Source organism: Lichenostomus cassidix, chromosome 3, assembly GCF_008360975.1.
Source record: "Lichenostomus cassidix isolate B80296 chromosome 3, HeHo_3.0, whole genome shotgun sequence".
Taxonomy (NCBI): domain Eukaryota; kingdom Metazoa; phylum Chordata; class Aves; order Passeriformes; family Meliphagidae; genus Lichenostomus; species Lichenostomus cassidix.
The window spans coordinates 16,571,467-16,598,283 of NC_139483.1; the positions used below are offsets into that span (position 1 = coordinate 16,571,467).

The following is a 26,817-nucleotide window of genomic DNA, read 5'->3' on the forward strand; positions in this document are numbered from 1 at the left end:
ACACAGTTGCCTGAACTGTCATAGAGGAAGGGTGATGCAAAGGTGAGAATAAGCTGAAAAACAGAAAGCCTTGAAGCTGGAATGGCTGCTGAACAAATTAGTATGAAATTATATCCTCTCTGTCTGTCAGAGTGTGCTGCAGAGTGCACCATCTGTGCTTTTTTAGAAAAAGAGAGATGTTAGGTTTTCTTTAAAACTCAGAATGAATAGACCATTCAGCCTCATCTCTCACTTGGCTTATATTGGCTTCTGAAGATAAAGTGATCCTGTAGGAGGATCAGAGTTCTTTTCCAGGCAGTATCTGAGTATTTCTCTTGGGGGTTGATGTTTCTGAAGTATCTGGAAGTGTTCAAAAGCCTCTGAGAGAGCTTTTTATTAGCTAGTTCCTGTTTATTTAATATACCACCTGTCCTGCTACCCAGGCAGTTGTATTTTAACTATGAGGTGGTGGTCTTGGCTTGCTAGGATGAAACCTATTTTTTCATATAAACCTTTTTCAAGAAACCTTCTAGGATGAAATATATTTTTTCCACCTGGCATGTACCTTTAACTATCTAATGTTGATTAGCAGGGTGGTTGCAGAGAGAGATTTGACAAGAATACAGGCCAGATGACTTGGTAGCTTAGCATTTCTTTCTTGAAAGCCTTTGGTATATTTTGGTAAACAAGGGTGCATTTCCTTGTGACAAAAATGTATAAGAAGTACTGGAACCACCAGGTTAATTGTCAGCAGGTGATTTTTTTTCTGTCTCTAGTGTGCATAGCTATGAGAGAAGCCCATCACTGGAATAGGTTGGCCTATTTAATACTGACTTGGCTTGCTGGTGGTTGCCTTCTGCAGTATTGATGGATAATGTGGTTTTTTGTGAAGGACAGTGCTCTGGAACAAAGTTTGAGGCTGCAAGAACAGGTTTTCCCATAGAAGTCTGGTTGGAATAGTGCAGGGGAGGCTTGGTGGTTGTTTTCCAGAGGTGTTGGCTAAAAAAAGACTAAGGTAGAAAGGTTGGAGGGTGGTGGTCTATGTCCAGCTACTGTGGCATGATAATATCTTCTTCCAAAAAAATAGTCTTAAAGATGAAATGGGTGGAAGCTTGAACTTCTCATTTCCACTGCATTTTCAGTACAAAATAGTTCTGGTTGGTATATCGCCACATTATGACCATTCCTTTTCATTTTTGCTCTTCATTACCAATTTTTAGGTCAGTGCATTTCATTCTGAGGAGCAGGACTGGCGTTTCATCACGGATCATCTGTAAAGTGTTGCTCACAGTTGACAGCTCAAGCTGTGAGCCTTGACTTACTCCAGGTGCTCTGTTGGACATGGGAGGCAGCAGTGGTGGTGTTTACAGCGCCTTGAACTGCTGCTGGGTTGTGTCTGCTTGTAGAAGTCCATGAAAGGCTGCAGCCTGGTGCAGGCAGCAAATAGCCCAGCTGCCTGGGAGCTGCAGTCATGGCTTTAGGGGCATTGAGCCTTCCACCTGTCACTCAGGGGAGATGAGAGCAGGACGTGTGTCTTACGGAAGTTTTAAAGCTGGAATGTTTTCCAGATGAGCCTTATGGCAGATGTTTGTACTTAATGGTAGTTTAATTATTCATTTATCATTGCAGGTTAATGTTTTGCATTTAAAATACTACAGATTTGTACCTGTGGGTATCTCTTGGAGATACTTCAAGCAAAAATAGTATATCCCAAGCAACAGTAAGTCATTAGACATAAAGGCCTTGTGCTTGCTGCAAGAATAAATAAGGAAGACACCACCTTGTAGTACACTGCTTGCTTTTGTCTTCCAGAATTAAGTTCCATTACTTTTTGTAATTGTAGGGTACATGGTTAGTGTACATTTTTATAATTTTCATGATTAAAGACCACGGTGGACACAATACTGTGCTGTTGTGAAGAAATGAACCTTTCTGTATGGCTTTTAAACAGGGCACTTATTTGCTGAGTCTGAAGCAAATTGCATGTCCTTGATGTGTCAGTGTATCACACCTGGTCTTTTTATGGGTTTGGGTGACTTTCACAAGTTCAGATGGAAAAAAAAATTGTGTTTTGATATTTGAGATGGGGAAGATCTCATTACAACTCCGTCACTCCAACTAGTTCAGTGGAATCTCAATGAGAAATGACTGCTTTGCTCTGGGATGTTTTCAAAACTTGACATTTTAATTGATTTTAATTCTTTTTTATTATAAATTCCGTAATCTTGGGCATAGCTATAGTCTAAATAGTTTCCTGGTTTACTGCCTTCTTTGACAGCAACGATGCATTCATGGTTTCCTGTATTACATTCCACACTTTTTCATTCTTCACTTATTTTTACACAGTTTTGTGCTGTAAGTACATTTGTGATTAAAACGGTAAAACTTTTTTGTTTCAAGAATACAGAGCCAGCATATACAATTACTTGGAAGTTGTATGGTTCAGAGTTGCCCATCAGTAAAGACTGAGGATGATTTTGCATGACCTTCCCTTTTGCCTGTTTTGTGCTTAGCAGAATTCACAGTTTGTACAGTTGTTATATTCCCCCATTCCTTTGGACACAATACTTCCCTGTCCAAGAAAGGTCTTTGATCCTAGTTGATCAACTGAAATCTGAGCAAATTTTGGTGTGACCTGTAGAAATATATTCTGTCTTCCTTCTCTCAATGTGGTGATAAGGTTCTGATGGTTTTTCTCCTGTTCTTTTGTTTTTTTTCCTTTTTCTTTTTTCTCCCCCTTTTCCAGTGTTCTATTTAGGTGAGTGTTTTAATTTTTTGAGCCTTTCTGCTCCTCCAAGAGTAATTGTTCATTGTTTAAAAAAACCCTCAGACTTGGAGTGCTTTTCAAAGCTTCTGTCAAATTCCATCATATATAAAATTTGTTTTGCATTTCTGTGAAAATTTTCCATCCATGTGAAATAAATTCATTCTGCAGATGCGTGAGGTAACATTGTACATGTGTGAGGTTGCAGTTTTTCTTTGCTGCATTATGTTGTTGAGCTTGTTTGGCTTAAAAAGTGAGCAGTTCTTACAATGTTGTGTAGTGGCTGGCCTTTTTCCTTGATTTTCTGCTTTCTTGCATGGTAAAAATTCAAACCATTAATTTGTGATCTATCTTTGCTTTTAGGTCCTACATTGCCTCGACAGAATTCACAGCTTCCCTCTCAAGTACAAAATGGTCCATCACAAGAAGAAATGGAAATCCAGAGAAGGTATGGTATTAAAAGTGAACAGCTGTTCATTTCAAGGAGGTGGTAACTCCTAACGAGGAGAAAATAAATGTCAAGGACTTAGAATTGCTCTCCCTTGTGAGGGCAGCGTTTCTATGTGCACAGTTTTCATTGGATGCAGCTCTGTAAGAAAACTTTGTAGCTGGATCCCTTGTTCGTGCTCTCCACCCATTCAAACAATGCAATTGGAATTGGCTTGTCAGGAAGGAGTTGAAGATCAGAGGGGAACCCTTGGGAGATTTCACTGCTGTCATTTTCAACCAGGCTAATTAATTTTCCAGTGACTGTTGTGTGTTCAGTTTTTGACGCTGAAAAAAGCAGCAAGCAAGGAAGGAAGTTTTAGAAGCAGAGAACTGAGTCATCATGAATGACAGGGTTTTTGTCCTGACTGTGGATGTACTAGATCAGAATATTCTATTGGAAACCTTATTTGCCTTAATACTGAAATCCTTAGCAAAAAAACTTAATTTTCTACTTCTAGTGTATAAATTCATGGAGCCTTTAGGAGTTTAACTTTTTGCTGGAGCAGTACTGGTTATATCTGTGCTTCCCTCAGTGATGAGTCTGTGTTCCCCTGACCTGCTGGTGCTTCCTCCAAGCTAAGCTGTTCCATTCAATTTTCATCCCTGTGGGATATTTTTCAGACCCTTAGCATTTCAAACATCTGGGGCTTTTTCCATTCCTTTTTTATAATTGTTATGTATCAGTGAAGTGCCCAGTTTCAAGGAAACTTTATGGTTGCTGTATTCCCACTTCTGTTTCATGGCAATTTGGGGTGGTGCTATGTAGGGTGAGTGTGTGGGTTATGGGTGTGGGAAATGGCAATGTCTTGTAGGACAGTGGTGTCACTCTGGGCTAAGTGAGAGCAGTAAGACCTTGGGCTGTCCCAAGCATACTGCCTGTGCTGCAATCCTGGATTATTTTACCATCAAAATACTCCCAGGAGATTAGCTGTTCCCTTCCTGAAGGGATGCTGGGAGCGATTTAGGTCATCTGCAGTACAGATTCAGGGAAAAGGAGCCTTGAATAAATGGGAGGTGGTCCAGACTGATGGTGTAAATGCACCTAATAGCTTTTTGTGGTAACTGGAAAAGTGCTTAAACATGTTGGGTCTAATTGTCACTGAAGTTTTTTCTGTTGTGGTATTTGGCATTTAGTTTTTCTATGAAAAGGTGAACAGAACCAGATTGCTAATTTGGGAATAATTCATTTGATGAACTAGCTATACATGTTGACCAAAGGGTTGACATCAATACTGGTCATGTTTGTCTGTCTCTTTTCTGCAGTGTGTTCTTAAATCTGAGCAGGAATCACTTTATCTGAAAGTTACCTTGTTTAAAAACAAATAGCAAGAAGCTCATTACAAATTTGTCTGTTTGATGTGTTTATGTGCAAGTTTGCTGTCATGATAAAAGTCTTTTATGTCACTTCTTTTGACAGACTTTTAAAAAGCTTTTTTCTTTTGATATTTTTTTCTGTCCTACATTAGTGGCTTTTAGTATTTTTATTTCCTGTCTGTTCCTTTAGAAGGCTGTATTATCTGAAATTTATAATGCTGAAATACTTTTGAGAGAAGCATTGTAGATAGGCATCTCCTCAGAAAAAAGTGCTGCCCTATATTAAGAGCTGTGAAAGTCTCTTGAAATTTTTGTCTGTAAAGGACATCCTCTCAGATGGCATTCTTATGGCTTTGCTTTTTTGATCAGTGTGCTCTACTTGTTTCCATCTAATGTAATGTCCTCTTTGAAGTCTGGTCCTGGGTTTGATTTATTTTTCCCTGAAACAAGGATGGAGCACTGGAATGAGTGTTTACTCATGCTGCTAGACAGATTGTCCGTGGAAAGACTATTGCTGTTCTGTCATTAAGCTTAAGAAGAACATGTAACTTTGTTAAAATATTTCACAAATGCTTCTTCAGTCTCATTACTTCTCATTACTCCTCTAACTACATGGTTATAATAAAGTTCAAGTAGCTCTAAGCTAGAACTTCTCCTCTGTAGTAACTGTCTTTCAGCCTTCAGATTGTAAGAGCAAGAGTTACTACCATAATGTAGAGTGTAGTAAATAGTTGGGAAGAAAAAGTTTAAGTATATATTACTTTTAACATATCTTCAAGTGTGACATTTCCAATCTCACTAAAGGGTAAAGGCAGTGTGGGCAGACTTGAATCCTGTGGGGAGCAGCAAGACTACAGGGAATGCAAGAAATGGGAATAAATGTTACTGCGTGGGAAGGAACATGGGGTTTGTGATGGATCAGGAGAAAGGCTTTGCCAAGTCTATGGCTTGTGGAGTGTGTGTCTGTTGGGTGGGGGTTTTCTTTAAAATGTGGCTTCATAATAGCTGTCTTTGAGTGCTGGTCTCAGATCCCTCCCCTTAGGTGTACCTGGATTTAGTACTGTGTAACTGACTCCCATGTTAAGTGCAGGAAAACGTTGGGTTTTTTTTTTTTTTAATTATTCTAAGCTGGAGAAAAATATCTGCTTGCATGAAAATTCAAGTTGAAAAGGGACCCTGTGAAGGTCTAGTCCAACCCTCTGCTCAAAGGACTAATTTCAAAGTTAAATTATGTGGCTTGTAGCTTCAGGGTTTTCATAGGCAGAAATAGAAACATTTCTTGAGAAAAATTTTGCCAAAGGACTGACCAGTGAAGAGTGGCATAATAAAGAGAGCTCTTTGCTTTTATAACAAGTCTTCAGCAATCTTGGGGAAATTGGGAACTGAAGAATTAAATTAGATCATTGCCAGCAGAAGTACATTATTTGGGTTCAGAGATTTTTCTCTATTTCAGAAAGTATTTAAATACCTTACGTTGTGAGTAAAAGTGCTGAAGTAGTCATCTTACTTTGTTTATTTTGCTGCAGAGCTTCTTACGTGAATATCTGTGTTGTGTACTGTGCAGTGATACAGTTTATAAAGCTGCTAGGACCAGATGTGCCATCTGAAACACTGAGGTTTTTATGAGGCAAAGGTGACATATAAAGTGTCATGAAATAATTTTGTCTGGTAAATTGATAACTTTTTTACTGTCTAAGAATCCTTAACACTTGGCCTATGCTTTCCCTCTCAGAGAGTACTTGACGTTAGCTGTAATTTTCCTTAACTGGCACTCACTTAACTACAGTAATAACAAGCTTTAAAACCCTCCAGCTTCCATTTTTGATCCTCAAAACTGAAGGGATATTTTGTTTTGTGGGTTGTTTTTCATTTTGTCAGACTGGTGGCCAGGCAGTGTTTATAAATTCCACCGATTGATAAGGAGCCAGCTTCAGTTGACACACATATTTGCTAATAACTTCAGAGTTACCTAATGTCAAAGACCATTTTAAAATACAAGATTAGTTCATGGCATGCCTGTGTGTGCTACTCGTGCATGTAAATTTACCTTCTCTCCCAGCCGTGGTAAATTTATTGTCAGGGATATGAGTCACTGAGATGGTATCTGATATGACACTCGGGAATTTAATGAGTTAATGTCTATAAATAACTTCAAAATGGTCACTGCTCCATACATAAAGAGGCCAGGAGCTCCAGGAGCAGAGGAACTGTACAGATAGTAGGGAATGATGAGGGTGTACAAACCCCCTGCTGTCCTTCAGGGACGTCATGGACCAAAACTGGACCGAATTCTCTCGTAAGTACTCAAAACCATTGCAAGTTTGCAAAACACAGCAGCAGAATTTTAGGGGATGCTTGTAATTATTAAATACTTTGCTTGCTTATAGGTTTAGTTCGTTTCATGAAGACACTGTGAAGGAAAACGTGGGGGGTGACTGTGCTAGAATATAGTATTTTTGTTTTCATAACATCTTGGGGAAGGACTCTTAGTTTTGGTGCAAGTTCAGAGGCTAACAAGGGTAACAATTTCTTATTTACTTATTGACTCAAAGGCAAGATTTTTATTTTACGGATTAAAAGTATTTTTCCTGGATTTTGCTAGTCTTAGTTTTTAATTACAGCAAAAGAACTTCCCCGCCCGAATATTAGTAATTACTACATTCCTGAGCTTGAAAATGTGTGGAAATACTAAAAAAAAAAAGATATGCATCCCACAATTCCGTATCAATGTAGCTGTAGTAATTTAAAGGAACGAATATTTCCCATGGCTTTGTGTCCCTGATAGCCTGGTGTGTACTGATTTCCCACAGCCTGTAACCTTTGCCTAGTTAGTGGCCAGATGTACAGCTTCCAGTTTTCCTTTGCTTCTGAAATTGTGCCATTTACCAACAGCCTCTTTCAAGGAAGTAGGATTTCTTTAAAAGGCATGTGGATGGATTAGATGATAACTGAGCACACAGCTCTGATCTGAGATGCACATAGGACTATGATGTAGTAGTTGGCTTTTTGGCTTGGGGTTTAAGAGTTGTCAGTAGAATCCACACTTATTGTATTGTGTGTAACTGTGCATGTTGCAAAATCTGCATGAAGTTTGTATTCCAGAGACATAGTTTAGATGGAATGTAAGGAGTTCTTAATGCTTAAGATAAGGGTGGTTTTGTCTTTTTTTTTTTTTTTCCCTGTGTATGATGGTTTTTTGTTTTGGTTTTGGTTTTGGGCTTGGTTGTTTTGGGTTTTTTTTTGGGTTTTTTTTTTTTTTTTGTGTTAGTGTGTCTCATTTTCTTTCTGTTTGTGGTAAAGTTTCCCTTAGTTTTGTCAAGTCTAGTTTTCAGAGACTTAACCTGGCTCTATGGATAGGTGTAATGGGTGCTATGTGGTTACAGCACTGCATAATTTTAGATGCTGGTAATATTGATCTGTTTGGAAGATTGAGAAGAGCACTCTTCCATTACGCAGTATTTTGACTACATTGACAGAATTGCTTTGAAATCTTAATATGTCTGCAAAGCAGTCAGTTTTGTGGGTTTTCTTCTCTTTAGTGCAAAATGTGAAATTGGGATTAGAAGCTGTTCTACATTTTTCCAGATTTTTTGTTATTTTGGTTCCCTTTTCGGAAACTGTTTTCTAGCTGTACTCACTGGAATACACTAGTGAGAGAGAGTTGCCAGTGAAATTAGATTTTTCTACTGCTGAGATTCTTCTTTTTTCTAAAATTCCATGTGTACAGGTGTCTTTCTGTGATCTAGCTTCTGTCAGGAGAGTTCATATTCTGTTAGTTTTAGATAATATATTAAACAGATTGAGATGAGGAAAATTAGGCTTAATGAGGTTTGATCCAAGAGTATTAATAGATTCCTTTGTCTATTAGAATTCCTCTATTTAATACATTTCAGGTTTGTGGTTGTCTCTTCATGTCTTTATCATGGTGGCTGGCTACTAATTTTTGCCTGACTAGTAAAACCTACTTCTTATTACTTGCAGCTAATGCATTTTCAGTTATAACATAAAAGCTTCTTCTTAAACCTTAAATCCCTTTTGATCAAGGACATGAAAGGCTGTTAGTTTGACTTTGGTAATAGATAAAACATAGGACAGTAAACTGGACCCAGCTAAATTTTTTTTTTTTTCAAAAGAAGAAAGGCTGTTCCTGGGCTTTGGTAAAGCATTTGACAGCTGCCAAGAAGGAATTTCCTGAGTAATGTGGAAGAGAGGAGGGTTGCTGTGGAAGTGTGAGGAGCACAAGAATAGGCATCAGTGCATCAATTTGGGACTAGGAACACTCAAATTTGTTTTGGTGTTTAGCTGAACAAAGCAAGTCCTTGCTCCTGATACAAGCTGAGAAATGTGACAATGAAGGAGAGCAGGAAGAGCTGGATGATACTGCAAATTTTGATGATCAAAGTAGAATGAGAGTTCATAGTAAGTGTTCTGTTTTTAGAGGGGAAAACCAACAACTTCTAGACCATACTAGTGTCCAGGGAAGATCAAATGGACATTGGAAATGTTATATGGTGGCTGATCAAGACAAAGCTGCCTGAACATTGGAAATAGCTATAAGGACCTAGATTTATGTAGTATTTAAAAATCATGATGCATGTAGTCAGTTAAATACCTTTGTAATTTTGCATTCTGTTAAATGCAAATGTGATACAATTTGAAAAAAAACAAACCATGATTTGAAACAGTCTCCCCTCTCACTGCTGCAAAGGTCCACAGCACTGTTCAGACTGGCAGTAATTGTCAGTTCCAGAGCATTGACATAAACTCAGTTCAGAAACCTCTGGTCTCTAACAGTCAGCCTTTGCAGATCTTCTGAGCCTCTGTTTCTTGCTCATTGTACCAAGCTGGCTAGGTCTTGTCTGGGTTTCTGTGACACCATGTGCATTATGCTGAGGTAGAAACTGTCCTGACTGTCTAGCACTTGACAAAAAATAAAGCTAACTTGGTAAGAATTTTAGAGCAAGAGTTTAGTTTAGATAATACAAAGTGAAGTTTATGCAGTTGAGATTGCTTAGGAAGATGCAAAGAGGTTAAATATTGATCACTTCTGCTGAGTTTGTTGTTGGTGCATCCGTGTACTTTTTATTTATGAAGGTTCTCAGTCTCTGTGGAGGCTGCCTGTGTTTGATGTCAATACAGATTGCAAATTTCCAAGATGAGGATGTATTTTCTCTTTGTAAATGAATTATGAAATTTGGGGGGTGGTGTGTGTTCATTCCATGGTACATAATGTGTAGGCACAGAGAGATGTGTTCAGTAGGTTTGCGTGACCATGCAGGAGAGTGAGCTCTGTGGTAAATGCTGAATTTTGGAGTGATGAATAAATATTTAATATTAAAGATGGGAGAGCAAGTTTAATGTTGATGCTCCATTTTTTATTATTCAGATAAGTTCCTGCAAATTTGAAGGGCCATAACAGACACACTTTTCTGAACTTGTGCAGAAGATGATCAGAGGATTAAACTATTAAAAATCAAGCTGGGAGCTAAGTTAAAAATAACATATCGAAGCTTTTTTTTCCCTGTAAACAGTTTCAACAGCAATAAAGTAGGTTGTCTGTGTCTATATCTACTTCTATTGATGTCCAGAGAGTGCAAGCAGTTCCTTGTGATCACAAGGTGGCTGCTCTTCTGTAGAGCACAGCGTGCTTCAGATGGAGCTGAGGTCAGCCTGCATCTGGTGCTGTGCCCGTGGCTCAGCCAGACATTGTGTAGCCTGTTTGCAGCCAGCTGCTCTGTTTGTTGCAGTGACTCAGTGGTGGGAGGAGGAGAACCATCATGTGAGATGTATTCTAGTAAGGAGTGACTGTTGGATTAGATAATGCTATCTGTGCCCACATGCTGGGGCTAACAGCGTTTGAGAATAAAACTCAAAACATTGCTGTCTTGTTCATCGTTTGAGGCAGTTAGAGGAGCTTGGAGTTACCCGAGAGCCTGGGTACACTGAGACTCCAGGTTGAACAGCTCTGTTGGCTTGGAAGGATGAACCCAGGTTTAATTGTAGCTGATACGATACATTTACTTTTAGAACTTCAGCATAGTACAGTTATTCCTAGATTTCTTGTTTATAAAACTTCAAAAAACCCCAGTGAAGCACAGAAAGGAAGACATACACTGTTGACTACTTTCTTGTAATCCCATTTGGTTTCTTATTCAGCATGTCTTAATGGGAACTTTCAGAACAGTAAGTGCAGAATATTGCTGCAATATTTTAAGGCAGCAATAGTCTGGCAATCTTCATGTTGCCTTCTGGGTGTCATCCTTGTGTCTCTCTTCTGCCCCACCTTTTTGTTTCAGAATAAGTAACAGCACAAGCAAAAAACTTACTTTTCAAAAAAAGCAAAAAACACCATGGGGATGCAGAAAATCTCCCCTCAATTTTAAGTCCATGTTGTTTTGTAATTACTCAAGTGATGGTTTTTGGTGTCTTCTTTCAATATACATTAGTAATTTTGTTTTTCTCCCCCATTATCCTTGTTCTCCTTGTATCTTTAGGCAGACAAAACAGGCATAGTATTCGTATTGATCTTTCTGAGTGATTTGATGCCCTCCTTTGACACACAGTTTTTCTGCCAAGAAAGAATGAAATATGAAATTGGTGTGTTCATAAATGATGACTAACAGCTGTCAAATATTATGTATTATCTGCCTGCAGCTGACCTCTTCATTCAATGCAGCAATTACTTCTGTCAGGTCTGTTCCTCAAGATATTTTGTTTTCTGCAGGCTTTGTCTTGGATCTTTGTTTTCTACAGTGAGTTTTAAAATTAAATACTTCAAATAAGTTTCTGTTCATCTTGGAATGTGTATCAGCTCAGTGCCTGCCCAATTTGGATTTGATGGAAAGACACCTTTGTACTGTTCATGGAATTACTTTTGTTTTTAATGTATCTGGCTTTGTGACAAGAAGCCTTCCAGGTCTGTGGCTGAACTCTGTTATTCAGGTTGATATATAGGCTTCTCCATGCAGTTTCCTATCATCTTTTTAGGAAAAAATTTAATGGCTTGATCTCACAGCCAAGAGCAAAGCAAGCTAGTGTTAGAATCCTGAAGATTTATGTGAATGTAGAGCACAACTTCCACTTGAGGAAACAAGGTGACCTGCCAGAGCAGGCACCTCTTTGCTTTTGCAAACTGTTTCAGCTCTGGTTTTGTTACTCAGAAGTTTTTTTCTCTTGGTGCCCTTGTGATAGAAGTTCTGGGTTTTGACACAATGGGAATTTCTTAATGTTTCAAGGCATCCCTGCTCTGGTGGAAGGAGTCTTTCCACAAATGCAATAACTCTGCTGCAGGTGATCAAGATATGGAGGCTTGGATGTGAAAAGTGTTCCAGAAAAGGACAGTTTCCCTCTGCTCTGAAACAGAATGTTGTTTTACCAGTAAACACTGAAGTTTCTTAATTTAGTTGAGATCTTTGTCTTCCCTTCAACCTATATGGCAATGGCCATATTTTGAGAGAATTAACTGAGGACTCTGTTCTTTTGATTTACTGTGTTGAGGTCTTTAGCAAAAGGACAAGAGGGTCTCTGTCATTCACCTTGAGGAGCTGAAGTTCCCACCTGTTCCCTTCCCCCTCCCCAGTACAGATCAGAAAATAATGGATAGTATTAATTTGAGATAGCTTCCTAGTTACCCATCACACACACTGAGTTTTGAATGAAGTGGTGCTACTTTTGCTAAATGGGGAGTGATCTCAGTGTGCGTGTGGTGTTGGCTCATTTCATATAATAACAGGAGCTGAGACAGCAGGTCTTCTTAATTGTTATTCCCTTTTATGATCAAGAGCAAGCCAGGAAGGCTTTGTGTGTACCTAGGTAAGTAAATTAACTGCAATTCTATTTTGCAGTTGTCATGTAAGAGAAATTCTAAACACTTTCACCCTCACAGAATGTGGGGGGATTTTTTTTCAGCAGGGATGCAATGGTGTGTGCTTAATTCTGCTCACTGCATTTTTTTCCTCCATGTGTTATTTCAAGAATGTAGTCATGCTCCTGCTGCTTGGATGCCTAAAGAACTGCAGGATTAATGCTCATATTAAGTCACAAGTTAGTATTGTAAATACGATTCTTTCTTTATCCTCTGACAGTATCTCCCAGTATCTCCTTAACTGGGCAAAAGTATAAGGGCAAGAGGGGAAATAATTTTAAAGCTGATGCAATGTTAAAGCAAGATAATTTATAAACAGCATCACAAAAAAATAATCAAGTACCTCCTCCAAAACACCCCAAAGTGAAGTTTCCCAAGATGCTTTTGACACAAAGCTAATTAAAATCCACAAAGAAAGTGTCATGAATAGTCTCTGTGATAAAGCCAGCAGCTATTCTGAGATGCTGAAGTTGACTCTGAATCTAAACATGAGTAACAGTACTTTGTGTGTGACTGACATGTACAGTTTTACAGCAGTCTCAGCAATTTCATGTAAATTAGCTCTTAGATTTAGTAATTCACACTTCTGAAATAGTCGGAATAATCACATTGCCTTTGCAGAATGAGCATTTCACTACAAGACAACTTTCTGGGGCATTTTGAGTATCACTTTAGCTTTTTCAGAAGTTGTCCTGTGCTTTCTAAGGCTGAATGATTTTTCAGGTATTGCTTTCAAAGGGTTCTTGAGATTCAGATGTACTTCAGTCTTGACATTCAGATATACTTTAATTGATATGTGATGACTCTCCTTAATCTGCTAATGCTTTTGCCTAATATAATTTTTGTCTCTGACAACATTTAAAATAAAATTATACTATCTAGTGCTAGCTAAACAAAACCAGAGGGATTTAATGCAATTTGAAAAAAAATCAAATGTGGTTTTAATCTTTTTAAGCTACAACTGTAACACTTGCTAAGCTCTAGTGTGTAGTTTATGGAATTCATCCTCACTCATTAAGTTGTGTTAAAGCAACTTGGTTGCATTACTGTCATACTGACCTTCTGACCTGTGCACCTTTTGGTTTGCTATGCAAAAGGTTTATTAAAATTATTAAAATGATGGTAGAAATGTAGTGAGTTGTGAGGTATGGTTTTTGGTTGGGTTTTTTGTTTGCTTGTTTTGTTTTGTTTTATTTTGTTTTTCTTTGTTGATAAAGGGATGCTTCAGTGACATATAATGAGAAATTAGTCTCAACAACGGTGTATTTAATCTCATATATAAGACATGCTTGCAAGGTATTTTGCTGCCCTCTCTTGGTCAAGCATGTGTATTTATTGCAAGCAAAGTGCTCTACGTTGTTTACTGCAAAAGATTCTGGCTTTACTCCTTTCATTTCCTGAAGAAATGGAAAATGAGGATTCTTTTACAAAAAAAAATACTGAATCACTCAATACTTACTACATAATGAGTACTTTTTAATTCAGGTCTTGTGTGGATGAAAGTGGCTCTCTCACTGTCTTTCATCTAAATCTTATTAGATAGTCAATACAGTTTGATAGTGTTCATTGCCAATTGAAATAGTTTTTGCCTCAGATTAAGTTTAAACACTTAAATGCATTTTGTTATGACACAAACCCTTCTTGGCCAGGACAAACGCCTGGAATACTTCCCTATGCTGCTTTCCCATCCTCTGAGCATTCCTTGATTCAACAGCTTCTTGTGCATGATGCATTTCTGGTTTTTAAATGACTTCCTATGGTGGCTGGTTTGGTTTTTTTTTCTCTGTGAGCTTTTTCCTACTCTTTCTTTAAATCACTCTGGCAAATAACTCCATAGCTCATCTGCCTGATGTGCAGAGCTGCTCTTTTCTTTTGAGCTTTGCTTTCATTAGTTGCATCAAATCTTTCCTCCCAGCTGTTGTAAAGGGGTGTCCTCATCACTCAGGATTTTGTAGAGCTCCAGTTGTCTTGCCCAGAATGCAGAATTCCTGCTTTTTAAATTATTTTTAAATGGAAAGCATTTGGTAACTTTGATCATAGTGTTGCTGCTCTTTGAACCTTTTCAGTTCTGCTGTTCTCCCCCTTCTGAGGTGGGAACAGGGATGCAGGGGTTGTGAGGCAGGATGGTGCTGTTTCTGTACTGCTCTGTAATCCTTTCTTGATGTGTAGCATCTGGTTGATGGTTTTGAACAGGTCACACCAATGAATGGATGTTGTTGTAGGACTGCCTGTTGTAACCCTAATATCTCACTCCTGAGTCAATGGGCAACTCAAAGTCCAGTGCTTTGTATATTAACTTAGCAGATATTTCTCACTGTCTGCCCTGCTTCACCTCAGTTGAGTTTTATTTGCCAATTTTATTCCCAGGTTAGTTGGAATTAGAAGATCCATCAGTAGTTCTTCATAATCAGCCATCATCCTTGCTACCCTAAATAACTTAATATTATTAAGGAGCTTTATGATGAGCACCTTGCTGTTTCTTTTCCAGGTTGCTTATGGAAATATGAAGTGGCAGAGCTCTTGGTATGGCTTATTGCAAAACAGCCTTGGCAATGCTGCCCTTGTGTGAGAAGTGACCTATATTGAGCTTCTATTTCTGTAAAGAAATTAAGAACTTAAGCAAAAGAAAATTTCTGGCAGTTGCTTGATGTGTTGTTAAACCGAGGGAATTGATACCTTCCAGTATTATAAACTAAATGTAACATGAAATGTTTGTGATCCCAAATGCCATATCTTCATTTTCATTTTAGGAAGAATAGAGGGTACATTTCTAGGTAGAAAATGCTCATTTCTGGCAAATGAATGCAAAAGAATGATGAAAATAAACAAATCTGCTTTGGAGTCTGTCAGTGTTGTCTTCTGCTCTGAATAGCCTTTTAGATACAAACGTGCATCCACCTCTCCTTTACAAAAAAAAAAAAATTAACATGACCAAGCTGACGTTAGTCTTGATGAAAACCCTGTTCTCCTCTAATAGTAGATTTTATCTGAGGGGAAAAAAGACCACATAGTAAAATCAGGTTTGTACAGTACACAGCAAGCAAAACTGTAATGACAAAAATATTTTTAATATCTCTTAGGGCTTAAATTTTCTGTGGTTTATGTTATATTCTCTTTATATTTTATAGAAGTCCTTTACTGGTTCCAAATACGTATGGGTCAATCACCAGACCTTTTAGTAGACTTCAGACTGTAAAAATCAGGCATTTAACAAACTGAGTTGCAGCTCTAATTTTGTGGTGACTGCTTTTACAGCTTTGTTATATGGCTGAGGGAAGAACTGGTAAAGGAACAGAATTATCTTGCTGCTTCTGAGGATGATGGGTAACATGTTCAGTAGGGGAAAAGTCGTTTTGTTGTGCATAAGTGGAACTTATTTGGGTTTTTTTGCTTTAGGTTAAGAGCTGGCTGTGCTTCATATTTGTTGGTTTGTCGTCAGTTTGCATCTGAAACATGGCAGAAAAAATGGCTGTGTGCTTTATAGAAAAATTTTCTTTCTAACTGTTAAAAATTTTTTTTGGAAACAAATTCAAATAAAGAATAACAACTAGCAACATTTTCAGTGTTACATGCTGACAGGAACATACTGGCCACATCTGGGAGGAAGATGTGCCTAATTTTTGTTTTACCAGTGAGTTATCCCCAAGAGATGAAAAAGCTTTAAAAAATCAAAAAGCTGTATTTTAACCAACTAGGAAGATATACCTGTTAAAAAAAGCCCCAAAAAACCCTAAAGAAAATGTAAAACAAGTTGAGAAGAAAGGATCTAAAAGGTGGTATATAGCTTTTCCCACTATATTTTTTTTTTCAGGAAAGTCCTTTCAGCCAACCCAGTGGCTTTGGCAGAGAATTTTGCAAGGTTTCTTCTTACCCTTAGGGTATTTCCACTGCCTGGCTTTTACTTGTTTTCCTCCTCTTCATGTCTTCCCCCTCTCTGCTTTGCTTTGCAAAGACTCCCATGAGCTGGAAACCCTGCCAGCTCTCTGTAGTGTTTCTTTGGCTGCTGCACCCTGGATTTTTTTGACCATGTCCAGTTTTCCTGTGCCTTCAGGGTGTTCTCATGTTGTTGCCAGTTGAGTTGTGTGTGTGTGGTACTATGTAAGTAGGGATGGACACGTGTGTATTTTAATGTTTCTGTAAAATTTGGATAAATGCTACCTGACTAATTAATCCAAAAACCGAAATCTATTTTGGGGTTGGTTTTTATATTTGAGTATTTGTGTTACTACTGTTTCACTGTACTTCTATTCACTGCTTTGAGTATAAAATACCATGCAAAGAACAAATGTAACTCCATATCCCAAACTGGGAAGATTGTATCAGTTAGTAAATTAGCAGCATCAGCTTTCTATTCTTACCTCTTGAAGGCTGTCTCTCAGAATGTTCTATTAGTTAAGAGGAAATTGGATATGGGATTCTTTTTACTGTAACCATAATAAAACTATTATCCAGCTCAGAAAAATGACATGTTAAAATTAAGACTTCCACGTAGGTACAAATGCTGTGCTTTTGTTCTCGCTGGTGCCGAGATTGTTGATTAGTTTATCTCCTTGTCCTCTTAACAGTTGTGTGATATTTTTGGTTTTCACTTTGCAGCTTAGTCTTTTTCCTTTTCTCACAATTGCAGACAGTTGCAAGAGCAACAGAGGCAAAAGGAGCTGGAACGGGAGAGGCTGGATCGTGAACGAATGGAACGGGAGAGGCTGGAGAGAGAGAGGCTAGAAAGGGAAAGACTTGAAAGAGAGCGCCTGGAGCAGGAGCAACTGGAGAGAGAACGGCAAGAAAGGGAACGGCAAGAGCGCCTAGAGAGGGAGAGACAAGAGAAGGAGAGGCAGGACCGGGAGAGACTGGAACGGCTGGAACGGGAGAGGCAAGAGAGAGAACGGCAAGAGCAGTTGGAAAGGGAACAATTGGAATGGGAAAGAGAGAGAAGAATTTCAAATGCTGGTAAGAATTTGAAAACCCGAGTGTGTTCAACCACCAGACTACTCTTTATGTGTTTGGGTGATGGAGTGGGAGAGAACCAACAAAGGGCAGTGAGTACAGCTGTGTAACAACAGTCAGTATTTCAGGCTTTGTTTTGCTGGAATTCCTTCCCTTCTTTTTTATGGCAAGAAGTCCAAGAGCTTTGACTTTCCTGTCATAATTTTCCATTAAGTCTGAAATAAATTTTTTGCTCTATTCGCTCACTCCATTGCCATACTCTGTGATTGCTTGGAAGAATTTGAATCATGTTGGGCACCTCCAACATTGGTTAAAGTGGAATGAGTTAAACTTTCTAAATACCTTACTGCTGTTTGCTCTATTCAACAAATGTATTCTCATTGCATAATTTGGGAAAAAACCCTAAAGTATTTCAGGTCAAGTGTGTTAACATAGAAGGTATGTTCCTGTATAAGGCAAGGTAATAGTGTGAGAAATGCTTTCCAGTAAGAAGTCTTGCTTAATTTATCATTGTAGTAACATTTCAGTGTTGTATGTATTTGTAGATAAGATAATGCACTGCCTGCGGAAATGTATCCAGTGATAACTGAAAGCTTTCTCATTTTGGTAATATAATGGAACATTTGTCAAGTGCTTGGTTGGTCTTCAGTCACAAACTCAATTTGCATAAGTCAGCTCATGGTGAAAGTCAAGGAATACTGTGTAAGTCATTTTAGAGCAGAGGATTTTACTGGTAGTTTTATTCCCAGTACTTTCAATATTGGCGATGGAGCTTTTTCTGGGGAATAGAAAGATGACACTTGCTGCCTGTGGTAAGAGTTTTATTAGTGGAGCTGAAACGAATGTTAAGATCACTACACTCACTTGCAGTTTGCAACCAAACAAGAAGAGAAAAGCTGGTAAAAGACTGATTGCTCAACCCTATATCTAATCCATCTCACAGATGGGATTTGAGAAAACTTTCTCTAGAATGTACTCGTAAATTCAAATGTTGGCACAAAAAGTGTTGATAAAATTTAAAAGCAGCTGTTGATAATATGTAAAACTTTCCTAACAGTATTTTCACTTGTGCCTAATCCTCTGGTACTAACTGTAGTCTACATTTTTACATTTTGTTTGAATGCTGGTTTTGTTGCTTCATTAGCTCCCTTTTTCTCTTTCTCCTTTTTTTATCCTGCCTTTGCTGCTGCTTTCCATCTTCTGTCCAGCTCCATCTTTCGACAACTCCCCGTATAGCACTCCACTTCCTGAATACTCCAGTTGCCAGCCTCCTTCAGCACCTCCTCCATCATATGCAAAAGCAGTCTCAGCACCAATGGCAGAGGCCACACCGGAGTACGCTGTAGTGACTTCTGCACCACCGACTTCCACTCCCCCTACACCGCCTCTAAGGCACTCTGCATCACGTTTTGCTACATCCTTAGGCTCAGCTTTCCACCCCGTTCTCCCCCATTACGCTACGGTTCCTCGTCAGCTGAACAAAAGTTCTCGGCCCCCCTCTCCCGTCAGTGCCGTGGCGACTCTGCCTCCCAGCACCAAGCCCGTTGCCTGGTCCGCGCCCAGTTTTGCCCCCCTGCCCCCGTCTCCTCCAGTCATGATCAGCAGTCCTCCAGGCAAAGCTGCTGGTCCCAGACCTGTCCTGCCAGTGTCGGCGTCCAATCCGGTGACCCAAATGTCCACGTCTCCCACGGCTCCTAACGGGCTTCCCGAAAACCTGGCTTATCCGGTTCCTTCACCTTCTACCTCAGGTCCAACGCCGCCTCCGCCACCTCCTCCCCCCCCACTGCCTTCCTTTCCGCCTCTGTCACTCTCTGGACCTCAAGCTTCTCCTTCTCCCAACTCCCCGAATGCCTCGACTCCCTCATCCAAGCCTAGTGTTCTCCCTTCTCCCTCTGCAGCTACCCCTGCCTCTGTTGAGAACTCTCTAAACTCTGTGCTGGGAGACTCCTCTGCTTCTGAGCCAGTCTTGCAGGCAGCCTCTCAGCCGGTTGAACCTCCGACCCAGCAGGGTAAGGCTTTCTGTTATTGCTACTAATGCACTAAGCAGGGCTGCAGGCAGAGCCCTGGGGGTCAGAGCCCCCAGCTGCCCCAGGAGTTAACACAGTGCTTCCAAAGCTGCAGTGATCTTAATGCCACAGCCAAATACTGCTTGGAAAACCGGGGTAAGGGAAACGTGGAAGCTCTGTGCCTCAGAGCTGGTGTTCTGTGGCCTGTCATAAGTAAAATTCTAATTTAAGAGCTCACCTGTTGAGAACACTTTGTCAAGCTCTTGCTTGGTAAACCTTGCACTGTTGGTTTATTTGGAATGTGGTGTTACCAGGCAGCGTCATTAGGTTCAGAATGGCAGCCAACGTGGAAGAGCATATGTGTGGCTTTGGACATGTAAATGATCCTAAGTCTGGAATTACTGAAATTTAGAAAGTAGTATGTAACACCTACAGCTTTTCTTTGTGGACAACCAAAATACAGTGGTTGTAGTTTGATACGTGGCTGTGTACACATATAAATATGTGTATGTATATATAGAGAGACAGATCTTTCTGTAGTATTTTACCAGTGTAGCTAAGAAGATGTTAGAGAAAAAGTTGGATTAAGTAGGTGACAGCTTTTATGAACACTCCACCAACATAGAACTGCATTTTACATGGGCATAAATGTGTTTGTTAACCTGAATCCTGCTTTTATATTGATTTAATGGATATAGGCTGATTTAATAGATTTAGGTCTTTGTACAGAACTCTGCAGTAGCTCTAAAGGTGGGGGCAGAGGGGCTCCTGGGTGATTCAGAGGGGTACCCTGTGGCTTCATCACACACAAACCATGCAGAATGGATCCTGTTTATATCTTCCTGTCTTAAATGAAGGTGTGAGCTGCTTTGGGATGGAGTGGAGATAGAGTGAATGGCCTCACTTCTAGTATGGAATAAAAGTGTGCACTTGGACAGTGAGTGATGCCAAGAGAGTTTAAAAAGCTTTTAAATTTATGCAGTGGTTAGCAGAGTAGGAAGCCAGGAAGACTCATACATGAAATTCCTGCCTTTAGAGATTGTTTAAGGTAGTTGTGCAGAATTTTTAGTGCCTTATGGCAGTTTGGGTGAGAGAGGGGTAGGATCTGTGGAGGTGTGGAGCTGTTGCCTAAGTCACAATTTCTTAAACTATTCTTATAATAATATCAACACAGTGATCATCAAAATAATCATTTTTCAAAACACATTCTGTATTTGGATAACAATGTGAATTCAAAGCAGTAAAAGAATGATAGATTAAAAATAGAAGAGCTTCTTCCCATCAGCTTGAAATATGTCAGTCTTCTAACTCACTAATTAGTGTTTGTATTAAATTACAAAAGTTGATTGCTGGAATTTTTTTAAAGGAAAGATTTACATACAGCTTAGAAATTAGCATTGGAACTTGAGCAGTTCAAGGGTTCAGATGTTTGGATGATGTGTTAGTGCTTGTTAAGACAATGAAATGTCACTGTTCAGCACCATGTGAGCACACCCTAGTGTTCCTCCTGCTAAGATGCTCATGCCTGACTTTACTCTTTGCCTGTTTCCTGGTGTAAAGTTGTTCTTGGTTGCAGCACAGACTCTGACTGGAGGGGTTTCATTTAAATGTCTCTGGAACTGTCTGATCTCTCACAGCATACTATGTAATACTTTTAGTACCTTGAATAAGAATGCTTCTCTCCTGCTGAAATTTGCAGTGTTTTCTTGCCCAGTATCTTACCAGTTTTAATGTCTCATACACTGAGCAAAAGAGCCACCATTTCAGTGGAAGCAAGACCTCTGTTTTCTAAACCCTTAATGTATTCTGTTTGTTTTCTCTTTGACTCTAGGTGTTGTCCCAGGACCACCTGCACCTCCTCCTCCACCTCCCCTGCCCTCTGGCCCAGCTCAGTCTTCAGTAGCAGCCCCACCTCCTCCTGGCCCACCACCACCTCCTCCACTCCCACCTTCGGGGCCTCCGCCGCCGCCACCGCCGCCTCCTCCACTTCCCAGCCAAGTCCCTCCCGTTCCCCTGCCACCTCCTGCTCCCCCCCTGCCAGCCTCTGGATTTTCAGCAGGATTCGTGTCCGAGGATAATCGTCCTTTAACTGGACTAGCAGCTGCACTTGCTGGAGCCAAACTTAGGAAAGTCTCACGGGTAAATATAACTCTGGTTTCTTGTTCCAATTAATCTTGTTCCCTGGTTCCACCTTTTGTTGAAGGTTAATAGCAATATCAAGACATTTGGGGTAGGCTTAATTCATTATGAAAGAAAGGTTATGGGATGTGCAGCCAGCCCATCCCATTCCTTATGCAGTCGTGTCTTTCCTGCATGTGAACTTTGCTGGTTTCACCAAGTCAGCTCTCATTCTGTTGGCACATCTGCTGTTGTTTTGTGCACTCTGAAGGGTGAAGACTCCTCCAGTTCAAGTGGAGGAGGAGGAGGCTCTGCTTCATCTAAAACAGACGGTGGCCGTGGAAATGGACCCCTTCCCTTGGGAGGCAGTGGGTTGATGGAAGAAATGAGTGCCCTGCTGGCCAGGAGGTGAGGAGCTGTTCCTGCTCTGCTTCAGCTGCTTAGTCATCACACAGGTGGGGTTTGGGGTGCCTGTTTGCAGATGGCTGAGGATCAAATAGACATTGGCTTGTGGCTGCTTTGGGAGGTTGATCATGTTTCATGAATAGCCATTTTTATTTTCAGTCCAGTACTTCTGTGTAAGTCTTTGTGCAGCAGTAGGGCAGGGGATACAGACTTCAAATTGCACAGGTGCTTTGGCAGGAGGGCTTTGCCTTTGAAGGTATTTTGAAAGTACTTCTTAAAACACTAATTTTCAATTACCTACATATTAAGCTGCATGAGTCCTTAATTGCTGTAAACAACATTCTTCCATATTAAAGCCATGATCAGGTTGGTAACTTCTGTTTCTGCTTACAGGAGAAGAATTGCTGAAAAGGGATCAACAGAACCAGAGCAGAAAGAAGATAAAACCGTGAGTTGAGAAATTTTGTCTAATTCATGTTGCTCAATACAGGGATTATCAGAGAGATTCCACTGGTCTCCAAGAGATTATTTATACTTTATTATATGTTTATACACACACATAACCACTACTTAGTGAAGAGCTTGCATGTTGTCTACATACAACTGAGCAGAACCATTTAAAATATATATAAAAGTGAAATAAATATTCAAACAGATGATATTGACTCTTGTGAATCTAACAGATTATAAAGATTTTTTTTTTCTCCCTCTCTTATCTCTCCCTTTTCCCTCTCTTCTCCCTTTTAATCAGGAAGACTCAGAGTCTTCATCTTCTAAGGTTTCTTCAACAAGCACACCTGGTAAGTAGCTCAGGTTTGTGAACTCTGGGACTGTGTAATGCTAAAATCTAGTGACAAATCTTGTTCAGCTCCGCTGAATTTTGGAGCCTGCCTCTTCTCCCATGATTACAGCCTGGAATTAAGATGTAGAATGGGTTCTGGTTCAGAAGATGGTGGATGAAAAGAACAAAAGTGAATAAAGAATATAAGTGCAGAGTGTTGAAATTCTTTGCCCATGATCCCTCTGCTGAAGAGGCAGAGTTTAGAACTGCATAACCAACAACTCTGCTGCAGTCAGTAAGGAAAACTTACAGATTCTGCAGTTGGCCAGGATGTATTGTCAGCTTACATTTGTATTCATGCTGTAAATTATTGTCTCTCGAGACACTCAAGACTTTTTCCTGTCCTTTGTTAGTACCTTGTTGTACCCTCAGTTTCCCCAGCCACCTCTCAGTACATGCCTGCAAAAGGGGAAGGATGTGCCAGATAACCTGCAGTTTGTCATCCCTAAAGGCAGTGGAAGCAGAAAGGAAATAACTGGATAATGAATATACCAGTGTTCAGTCTGTTCTAGCTTTCTCTCTTGATTGCTTGTCCATGTGTACACTTCTCCTCTAGATGATTCAACCACTTGATGATGTGCAGGCATTGCTATTGAAAACCACTGCTGTAGTGTGAACAAAACCCAGGTGACACCTGGCTGTGGAATAAAAAGGTGTGCTAGGAGTTGTGTGGGTCCAGATGGAAATAACTGGAAAACTTAGTACTGAGATGCAGCCACTCATCTAAAGAAATCAGTGCAAGGCAAAAAATGACATAATACAAATCAAGTGTTTCCACACACACACCCTTTTTATTTCTCTCTTCTTAGGAGTCTGCTTCATCCTGTTAAACACAGCTGGGACATTAGCCTTAGGGAAATGACTGCTTTTGGAACACTTCTAATAATATAGGCCCAAAAGAGGGAAATTAAAACCAGTGGAAGTTGTTCCTTTAATTGGTGATAAGAAGCCTCATCAAACCTGTTAAAAATGTCAAATGCATTCAGAATTTGACCATTTCCTTCCAATGCAGAAATTTCACTTCATTCCTTGCTTTGAGATGCTCTGGTGATGCTGAGCCTCATCACTGGAACATGTTTTTAAAGTGTTCTAAGAGGAATGCTTAGCATCCTTGAGCAAGATACAGCCACAGCAGAAGTTTCTCTGTTTTGTAGATACAGCTAAAATCCTGGTAAAAACTCCTATGGGAGGACAAGTCCTGAGGACTGGTTTATAAAATTAAGTTTAAGGCTTATTTACTAGCATGAGCATCCTGTAGTTGGCTGGGTCACAGACTAAGCTGGCAATCCTCTGCAATTTAGATATTCTTCTCCGTATCCAGCTGCATCCCACAGAATTTTCTGGTCAATATGAGACTCTGAAAGGGCTTTTCTGCCTCTCTGCTTGCCCAGCTTAGCAGAGCTGAGCAGTATGAGAGAAAGGGAACATGCCAAACAAACTCCAAATCTGAAATCAAGACTGATAAGATCAGTGGCACATTGAAGTCCTAAGTAAGTAATGATAGCAAGTAATAACAATCCACACTACAGAAAGACTGTTTTAACTTGTGCAGATTGTAAGGAATGGAAACAAATCCCTTGTTGCTGAAAGATACTCTGGTTGTGTCAGGTTGTATCATACCTGCTGTCACTTCACTGAAACTGGCACTGAATTAGTTTTATATCATTAACAGTTTAGTAAAACTCCTTCAGCTTAAAAACTTATTCCTCAAATATTTGAAGCTGACTGGTTACAGTTCCAGAATTCCAGTACTTCAAGTCTCCTTGCATAAATTACACAATGAACAGAAAAGGACTGTTTTTAATCTCTTCACTCTGTTTTCCAGAACTAACAAGAAAGCCTTGGGAAAGGACAAACACAGTGAATGGAAGCAAGTCACCTGTTATCTCCAGGTACTCCCCTTTTGTACTAGCTGTGTTTGCCTTACATTTGCTGTTGCACATGCTGCTAAAGATACTGGATTAAAACAGGAAAGATCACCTTAATAGTTTTAAAAGCAAAATGTATGGCTTTAAAATTGCTGCTGTGAAACAGCTTTCGGCAGTTTTAAATCAGAATGAAGAGTCACTTCTGTAGAATGCTAATAAGTGAAATTTTTGACAGTAAAATCTAAAGTTATACCCAAAAAAGTTTAACAATTGCTGATGTATAACTTGAATTAATAAGGTGCGTATTTGCCTTCAGCAATGTTTAATTCTTTATTTGATGTCTGAAATTTCCTGTGAGAGGAAACCAAATTCAATGCTGTAATTCACATATTCAGTATTAAATCTGTGAATAGGTGTTCTCCTTTCTATTTCTGTGCTAGTCTTAGAATGGCTGTCTGGGTATTTAAGCCATCTTGGTAAGATTTGATTCTGTGACAATTTTCAGTAGCTGTCTCATACCAATCTAAGAAAGTCCATCCTAAAGAAGTGTAGAAATATTGTACATCCTTCAGTCCATCAACAAGTCTTCGCTAACTTGTCAGCTGGAATTTTGGTAGGCAGAGAGTGTTTTGGTGAGCATTTCAGTGAGTGAAGTGGCTGCTTTAGCAATTTTTTGGAGGTGAATTGTCATTTACTTTAAGCAGAAGGTTTGTGGTTCATTTAGAATTCCTGTATATTGTGTATACAGAGGTTAAAGGGTTCTGACATCTGATAATATGAAAAAGTTACCTGAATTTCTTGGGAGAAAATAAAAGTATGTGTTAAACTTGAGAATGCTATGTTTGAAATTACTTGAATTCTCGTTAAAAGTCTGGTCTGTTGGAAACAGCTATACAAGATTTGGTGATCAGAGTATTGAAACCAACTGTGGCCTCACTTGTAGTTGAGGTTGCCATTGAGGTCCTTCATGGTAAAAATGCAACACTAAAAACTCTCAGTCCGTATCATCATCTGTGTCTGTCTTTCAGAATAAATCCAGGCATTTAAGGTGTCTGCAGCCTTGGTTTTTTGGTTGCTTGCTTTGTTTTTTGTCAAAGAGCAGGTGCCATTGGTGGTGATGTTCTCCCTGCTACACTGCCAGTGCAACAAAACACTGCATTACCCTTGGCCTTGACTTTTCCCTGCCCTCTTCCCCCTCATCCCCAATAGGTCTGACCTGCTTTAACCAAGGCCTCTTGTGTTGATCTGCTTCCAAAGGTGGCATTTAGGGGGAGCTTGTCACAGAAATAATCAGTGGACGGATTCCTAAAGAGCATTTTTGATTTCATACTGTGGAAGACAGTTGCTGACCTGGCCCTTTGGCTATAGATACTTTCTTCAGTTGCGTATCCATAGGGTAAAGGGATTAATAAATAGGGCAACTCTCTGTCAGACTCTTTTGGGGAGTCTGGAATATTCTTAAGTCTTGATTCTACATGCTTCTACGGCAGTAGGTCTTTGTAAACTGTTTCATGCATCCAGTTTCACTGATCTTTGTTCAACTGGTGGAATTCAGAGGTTGCTGAGGTCTGCTTAAAAATGTTTTCTGACCTAGAGGAGTACAGAGGATTTTTGAAATCACTCTTAGATGTATTGAGACACTCTCTCCATCAAGCTTTTGTCTTCATTCATCCAGTGGAAAATGTTGATAGAATTTAACTTGATGTGAGCTTCCCTGGGTATATACTCTAAAAGAGCTTCCAAAATAAGAATTCTGTGTTTATTTAGTGTCAGTATTCTTTCCCAGTGCTGTCATAACCTGCTGGAAGGTGCCACAGCACGTACTTTAGGCCTGCTGATACAGTTTTCTAGTCAGTGTTGACAGGTTGCTCTGCCAGGATGAGGAAAATTTCACGGACTGAGAAAGAGAAGGTGTTAGTAGAAGTCTCTTGAATATTCTCTTGAATATCTCTGTATTTTTCTTAATTCTCTACATTTGCCAACTTGCCAAGTCTATCTCAGCAAGCAGCTTGTTAAACTAGCTTCCTTTGAGTGAGTTAGTCAAGGGGAGCTGCAATTTGAAACACGAATACTGTGTTTGCCAGAAGGGGATCTTTTTCACCTGGAGGGGCTGGAGAACCTGCTCCTGACCTCTGCAGGGAGGATATGAGTCACTTACAGGGATTAGGCAAAGCAGGCTTAAGCAGCTGGCAAGTCAGCAAAATTTTCTCTTCAGAGCTTCCACG

General features: G+C 39.7%; 1 protein-coding gene across 6 annotated transcripts in view; it reads left to right on the forward strand.

Annotated features, from left to right (window-relative positions):
- ENAH (ENAH actin regulator) overlaps window positions 1-26,817 on the forward strand; it is an 88,786-nt gene that overhangs the window by 53,533 nt on the left and 8,436 nt on the right. For 5 of the 6 annotated variants that reach the window (XM_085054690.1, XM_085054692.1, XM_085054691.1 and 2 more), the window contains exons 4-11: window positions 3,107-3,191; window positions 17,038-17,357; window positions 18,563-19,363; window positions 21,192-21,499; window positions 21,750-21,886; window positions 22,277-22,331; window positions 22,635-22,683; window positions 24,550-24,616. In XM_085054690.1, coding sequence (XP_084910816.1) covers window positions 3,107-3,191; window positions 17,038-17,357; window positions 18,563-19,363; window positions 21,192-21,499; window positions 21,750-21,886; window positions 22,277-22,331; window positions 22,635-22,683; window positions 24,550-24,616 — 1,822 coding nt within the window. Of the gene's footprint in view, window positions 1-3,106; window positions 3,192-6,732; window positions 6,843-17,037; window positions 17,358-18,562; window positions 19,364-21,191; window positions 21,500-21,749; window positions 21,887-22,276; window positions 22,332-22,634; window positions 22,684-24,549; window positions 24,617-26,817 lie in introns of those variants that run through there. The other variant, XM_085054693.1, reaches the window with a different exon arrangement.